This window comes from Elaeis guineensis, chromosome 6 (genome assembly GCF_000442705.2).
Source record: "Elaeis guineensis isolate ETL-2024a chromosome 6, EG11, whole genome shotgun sequence".
In the NCBI taxonomy this organism is placed as follows: Eukaryota; Viridiplantae; Streptophyta; class Magnoliopsida; order Arecales; family Arecaceae; genus Elaeis; species Elaeis guineensis.
Window position 1 is genome coordinate 5,760,775 of NC_025998.2, and position 7,693 is coordinate 5,768,467.

A 7,693-nucleotide genomic window follows, 5' to 3' on the forward strand; every position below is an offset into this window, starting at 1 on the left:
TTATTTTTTTATCAAAATTTAATTTAAATTAATTTTTTTTTAAGTCACATTTATAATTATATAATTTTTCTATTTTTTTACGTTTCTTTCTGTTTTTATGAAATTTTTTTAGGCTATTTTTTTTTATTTTTTTCGAATTTTTTTTAAATAAATTAATTTTAATTTGCGAAAGTAATTTGAAATAATATTTTTATTTCAATTAATCTTTAAAATTTTATTTTTTTTAAATTTTAAATTATAATTCTTATTTTTTTTGATTTTTTTAAAATTTTTATTTTTTAATGGTACTTTTTATTTTTTAATTTTTTTTAAATTTTTTTGACAAGCATTTGAAATGATATTTTTCAATTAAATTTAAAATTTTTATTTCTTTCATATTTCTTTCTCTTTTTTTCATTTTCTATGATATTTTTAATTTTTAAATTTCTTAAGATTTTTTTAGATATTTTTTAAAAAAAATTTAAAAAAAATCTAAAATTATTTTATTATTTGAATTACAAATTCAAATCTTTATATTTTAAATTTCAATCAAAATTAAAATTTTAATTTATTTATTAATTTAAAATTTTAAAAATTATTTTTTTCCATTCTTTTTTGATTTTTTTCTTTTTTTTTTGACAAAAAAAATGAAAAACATCATTTTAAATGACGTTTCATTTTTTTTTTTTTTTTTTTTTGAGACGATGACTTGGAGGAGAAAAAATGACATTCAAAATGACGTTTTTCTCTTTTACATTATTTTGATAAAAAAAATTAGATTTTGAATTATTTTTTTAAATATTTTTTTTTAATATTATTTTTGAAAAGAGCTTCTTAAAATTACTTGAATGATTATAATACACGTGGATTTCCATCCCCATCTCTCTAAAATAAATAAATATATATTTTCATCATTACGGGGACTAAAAACAGGGGATGACAGTTTTGGAGACAAGGGAACCACCGATTTCCAGCAGCCCCAGTTTGACCGAAGGGCACTTCTCTAGCGGTGTACACGGCTACTGAGGGCTTAGAGTAGCCTTAGAAAACAGTTGTCCGGTCATCAACATTTAAAGATGAAATTTTGAGGACTCTTAATTCCTAAGATTGGTCCAAGAATGTCGTAGCAGAGATTGATACGTGGCCTTGGTTCAACATGTTTGTTCTCCAGGCTTTCAGTCAAACCATCCAGCTTTGAACTTTCAAATTTCAGGCACGATTGATGAGGGAAGCTGCACTTCTTGCAACTAACCTCATTGGACCCTTCGCGTTCATCACATCAAATGAAACACATATGAGTTATCAGACTACCAGATTGAAAAAAAAAAATAAAATCAGGCAAGAGCCTTTGTGGTGTACCCAACAGCTGATAAATTTAAGCTTTGTGAATTTCAACATCTACCAATTCCAACAAAACTGAACTGTTACGGCTGGTTGTTTACCAGGACCAGCGAAAAAAATTATCGCATAGCTGGGCCGACTGGTGGGCGACTATTCTGCATCAGGGTAGAGATGTCTCACGAGAACCACGTTGGAGGAAACTTTTCATGGCTTCATATGTGGACCAACAAATGGCAGCAGCTGGAGCGTGGAACAGAACTCTGGGCTTCAGACCTTGTATTAAAGCTCGAGGTCCATCTTTGGCTACTATTTTCTTAATAGCCATAATAATTGAGCTACTGCTAAATGTATCAGCACCACAAACACCCTGCAGAGACACATAGGACAACTATGAGAAACCTGTCATGAGGAAAGCATATGAATACGGAACATCTCAACAGATTACAAATAAGCATTAAATAGTGCAGCCCATGCAGCTCATATGCTTTAGATGAGGCCCCATCCAAGTATAAATGTGTTAACATCATCACTAAGATTTGAAAGGAGCCTGAAGGTAACAGCCTTGGAGATTTCAATAGTTAATTATGAAACAGCTGTTGACAAAAGATTAAACTGAAGCACATCATAACTTACTGCTTGGAAAACACTGCATCCTTTCCAAGCCAGAAGAAGATAAAATAGAGTTGCAAAAGCATAAATGATTAAGCATGACATACAGGAAATTAGGATAGAATTAGTTGGATAATTGAGGTGGCAAAATGCTTCAAGGCACCCATTATGTGCACAAATGCTGATTTAGCAATTTTTTAGTCAACAAACTCAGTTTTTGGCAACAAATTCAGTGAATTACACTAATCTCCTTATGCCACATAGCAATAGAATTGTTCATGGGCATTTAATAAGAGGACCATAGAATTACTTGTTGAGATGACATGCATGTATATGTGGATGGGAAACAAAATGCTAATTATTTAGAAGACAACCAGGCTCCTTTTCATGCATGTACAAGTTAAGAACCTTCGGTACTAAAGATAGCTAGCTGAAAAAAAAAAAAAATCAAAGCAGGCACAGGATGATGATAAGCTCATCTGATAAACAACTGTTGATAAGATATCTACAGGAGCTCCAAGTTCTTTGGGTTTTTGGCTTTAAAAAAAGTAAATTAGATAGTGCCAGAATACCCCTCAGAAGTTAAATAATTGTTTAAGAGCATTGCTTAAGAACTTCCAGGTACAAGACAATTTCCCAATGCAACTGCAAAATGATGCATCTCTCCCCCAAACGGCACTAGAAAAGATGAAAAACCCATTAATAGGAGCTACAAGGCCATCTTATTTACATTCTCATATTGTCGTTGGTTTCCATCTAATGCAAAGTATTCCAAAGACAATCACTATTATGTATGTACTCATCCAAGTTCTATTCAAGTCTACTCTTTTCTGACCTTTCAATATGGGTAAAAGTACCATTTGCTGAAACAACCCAAACCAGACTATTTGTCCTGTATTGAACCGAACTGCCACCAAATCGGAATGGTTCAGTAGGTCGGTTTGGTTTATAAACCACACCCTCCACCTACATTCCATCGAAGCTTTAAAACAGTGCTCGCTCTCTCTTCTCTCTTGCTCACTCTATTTCTCTCTCCCCTCTTCGACACTGAACAACACCAACCAACACCGAGATAAGTTCTTTCTCTTCCTTTCCTCCACTCCCTCCCTCTCCTTCCTCCCTCTCCTTTGCCCTCTTCCCCTTCTCAGTGAGCCCCCTCACTCTTCCCTCCGCCTCCCCCCCCCCACTATTCCCCCTCCCATCAGCCTCTCCCTCTCCTCTGTCCGTATTATCTCTCTTCCTCCCTCTCCCTGATTCGATACACCCCAACTCAGTACCATACATATCAGTACCAGAGTGGACCAGTTACTGGCTGGTACAAGCCCTAGTACCAGTCCAACAAACCTTGGATAAGGGACACCTCGGCATGTCTATAATAGTTTATGTTGTATATGCTCTATTAACTGCCAAATATTTTAATCCACAGTATACCATATTCATCTTGCTTTTTTTCCCTCTTCAAGGCATCACTGCATGTTTGTCCTACAACAAATTCACAACAAACAGAAGAAATGTTCTCCAAATATCTAATCTCATCAAGGTTTTTACCTTGGACAAAAATTATACTGATATATGGTTCAAGCACATAAACACAACAAACAATACTTAACACATATACATAAACATACAGATGGAGACAGAACTAAATACAGAGACAAGCAAGCAGCAAGTAGGTACATGCCCACATGCATGTGTTGCATGTGCACACACATATAAACAGAAAGAGTGCTTGTGGAACCATATGGACCCAAATACTTCCCATACAACCAAGCAGCAAGTAAGCACCACCCAAATGTTGGCTCATCATACAAAAATGCAATTATAACATGGGCTGATATATACCATATATTTGTTTTTTCGGTACTATCACACCTAGAAGTGAACTAACTTTGCCACTTTGACCACAAATCAACGGCAAGATGCACATCATCAGCCTCCTTTTCTCTAGTCATAAGGATCTATAAACAGGCTGGAATAGCTACTTGAAGATAAAGTTTCTAAGCCCATTAGCATATACATCTGCAGTCTCAATCTACCCACAAACAATGTGTAGCAAATATGTGACAAGATACTTCCTAGCTAGCCTTCTTTGATGGTTTGCATTCCACACCAATTTAGTCGTAAAGGTAGAGCTAGGACACATCTAAAATATGCTGCTCATTAGGTTCTTACCATTATATTTATTCATTAATTGTTCTTTGTCAATAAAAGATTGATCAAACCAAAAGGATTTTCAGAAAAGCTAAATGGACAGGCATTACCGACGTTTAATACACTGATTTGAGATACAGGGTTGTACTTGAATTTTGTCCTTTGGCCTGTAATTTTGTCTTGAGAAAAAAATGTAGACACTATACTAAATCTTTCCTCTTGACCCACTACTTCATGAATCTACTCATCTAGAAAAATCTAGAGCAGCGCTCCATGCTTGATTTTAAATTGCATAAGATATAGTATGTCTCTGTATTAGTATATGGCAATAACCTCCACATGTTTAATGAAAGGCCCCTTTGTTGTTGAAACTCAAATTTCTCAGGCTTCTACACCAATCAACACCAATCATGGAGGACTTCCATAAGACTTGTAGCCCGGCCAAAATCTATTTATTCAACTTGTAATCCTAAAGTAGATCATGTATACGACTGCTGTCTAAATTTAAAGATCAAATATCAGGATTTGAACCTTTTAATACTTCAAAGACCAGAATCCTTAAAAGATGCCCTTAAGACATTAAATCAATGTCCTCGAGAATTTGATAAGCTGCTTGCACAAAATCAAAGTAATATGTTGAAAATCTTTAAAGTGGGGTAAACATTGCTATTCTATTAGATAGACAATTTAAAAGGCAGGTAGGCATGCAAGCACGTGTGCATTGCCATACCCTTTAGAAAAGAAAACTACAATTCATGAAATGTCATATTTATATCTTGCAAAAAATAGGATTCTTATCCTGTTGAAAATCTGGCATACCTTGATGAGTAATATTTGAATCCTCACATTCTGAAGAAACATAAAAGGTCCGTTCTTTAAATTGTAATTGCACTATCAGCATATAGATGTCGGACCACCACACCAACCACATTGCTTGAGAGACAAATGGGACAGCCCTCTATTCTAGAAGCCGTATCCAAAGTGAAATCCAGTCACCTAACTAAATATGATTGTGATAAGCAGTATAAGATTTTAGTTTAATTTTGACAAGAGTCCTCCGCATCCTTTCATTATCCCCTCTTAACAAAACCCAGCAAAATGTGCACACGAAGGTAATGTGTTCTTCAGTCCCGATTGTTTTTGACATCAATTTTTTCGTTTTTTCTTAGACATCATGTGTCATATCCTATTCTTTTTCACTACTCACAGGCACACACAGTCCACCAAATTCCACCAAAACAGCTAGCGATCTCATCAGTCTAAAATATTACAATTCACTGGCAGAGCAAATCAGCAAACACTAGAACACTAGTTTTATTCCCTCGTGCATTGCTTCAATGAATTCAGCAATAAAAGAGAAATACCGATATCAATGATACCATCCAAGGGTCTTCCAGGATTGTTGTGTATTTCCATCTATAGTTTAAAATTTCTTGATAATTATCAAGCCTCATTCTCCCCATTTCCGTGACTAACACTGCAAATTTTCTATCATTCACATATTAACAACAAGGGGGAGCACGAAGAATACAGGAGGGCAACCATACCTGGCACTGTAGCCTTGTCTTCACGACGTCTAATGGAGTCGTGACGGCTCCGGCCAAAGCCCCGGCGGCCCCACCTGCAGTCACGTGAACCAAGAGCTGCTCCTCGCTCACATTCTCCGGCGTAATCCCACTGAGTACCTTCTTGACCGCCTCATAGGTCGAGAAATGCACCGCGGTGAACGGGGCATTCATGATGACGGTGGTCCGATAGGAGGCGTAGAACGACCCGAGCCCTTCCTCTCTAAGCATCCGAACTACGCAATCCCTCACCCCACCGTAGGGGCTCCGGCGGAGCTGGAGGCGCTGCTTGACGACGTCCATGGGGGTGAGGACGGCGTCGCTGGCGGTGGTGGCGAGTACGCCGGAAATGGCGTGGATAAGGGGGTGGTGGCGGCCGTCGGGCCGGTTGCCACCGAGGCGGTCCTTGCAGACCTCGTAGACAGCGAAGTAGACGGCGTGGGCGGGGCCAGCGCCGAGGCCCATGGCGGCGATACCGCGGTAGAGGCCAGAGGGCCCCTCGGAGCGGACGATTGCCGCGAGGAACCGGCCGACGGGAGCGTGATGGGGGGAGGAGGCGGCGAGCATCTGCATCCGGGTCTTGAGGGTGTCCACCGGGAACATCGCCAGGTGCTCCACCATGCCGGCGACCGACCCCGCCACCATAAACTTCCAGAATCCGAGGCCGTCCAGCCGGTCTTCGGCGGCGGTGGTGGCGAGAGCCGGGGTTTTGAGCTCTCGGGGGGCATTCATCGAAGTAGGTTTGCGGCCATGGAAGCGGGGCGGGGATCGCCGGAGATATGGGTGAAACCCTAACCCTGAGCCTAGTCCTAGGCTTGAACGAAGGATAGGGGAGAGGGGGCAGGGGGAGCGGTAGGGGGACAGCAGCGGCGGTGAGGGAACGTTGTGGAGAGGCCGCAGTCAGGTGCTTGTCGGATCGAGGAGCTCGCAGGAGGGAACTAGGGCTGCCATGGTATGAATATCATATCCGTTTTCACATCACTGACAAAAATTTTAGGATTTGATTAATATCCCCGTATCTATATACGTCAAAAAAAAAAAAAAAAATATATATATATATATATATATATATATATATATATATATATATATATATAAAATCAATTATTCGATGCGTATTCAAATATTTAAATTTATATATAATTTTATATAATATTATTAATTTTTTAAAAAATATATAATTATATAAATATGTTATTAATTTGATTTGTCACCTCTTTAATAATATCTTAAATTTTATAATCATAAAGTTTAGGAGTGGTATTGGACTTAAATTGAACTTCAGACTTAGCCTGAAACATTTCAGGTTGAATTTGGATCTAAATATAGGGCTCATTTTTTTTTTTGGATTAGGCTTAAGGATATCTTTGGTTCGACCTGAGCCTAAGCCCGAATTTCAATCAGAATATCTGATCCGAGCCCGAGGATTTAGTCATTTAGGTTGAGCCTGAGCTATGACTCATGAGTTAGTCCGATCTTAGATTCCTAATTCATTAGACTTAATTGATTAGGATTAACTTTAACTAATTGCTTAATTACTTTTAATTTAAACTTAAGTTTTATATTGCCGACCCACCTCTTTACTGTTCGTCACTTCATTTCGGAGAGGTAGATATCCCTAGCCCTAGGCCCCCAGTCCGATCTTCCCATCAGTGTTCCTTCATCCCTCCCATCTCTCCCCCGCTCTCCCTCTCATCTTGCCATGAGCCCTTTGGGAGCACGATGTCACAGCCTGCAGCCCCAAAATCCTTGACAAGAAGAAGCCGCCATAGAAGGTAACGAGCCCTCAAGCCCTCGAGGAAGTGCTTCGATGGAAGAACATTAAAGCAAAGTCGAGATCCCATCCATGGCCTCTGACGACAAGGAGGAAGTCGTCACGGTGTAGAGCTGAAGGTGCTCCTCGAATGTTTTCCAAGTGAAATCATTGATGGCATTGGTAGAGATGAGGCTCTCATCCTCGCAGACGATGTCGAGCAGCATCCTACGGCTGCCACCACTAGCGGCAACGATGGCTGGTGAGGAAGAAGCTTCCCCTTTCTCAGAAGCAA

At 38.9% G+C, this 7,693-nt stretch overlaps 1 protein-coding gene across 1 annotated transcript; it reads right to left on the reverse strand.

Annotated features, from left to right (window-relative positions):
• Positions 1-1,335: 1,335 nt before the first annotated feature.
• Positions 1,336-6,574, reverse strand: LOC140858417 (uncharacterized). Its single transcript, XM_073258998.1, has 2 exons — positions 5,628-6,574; positions 1,336-1,687 (listed from the first exon to the last, which is right to left on the reverse strand). The coding sequence occupies exons 1-2, from the start codon at positions 6,375-6,377 to the stop codon at positions 1,481-1,483; spliced, it is 957 nt and encodes a 318-aa protein (XP_073115099.1). The 5' UTR covers positions 6,378-6,574; the 3' UTR covers positions 1,336-1,480.
• Between the last annotated feature and the right edge of the window lie 1,119 nt (positions 6,575-7,693).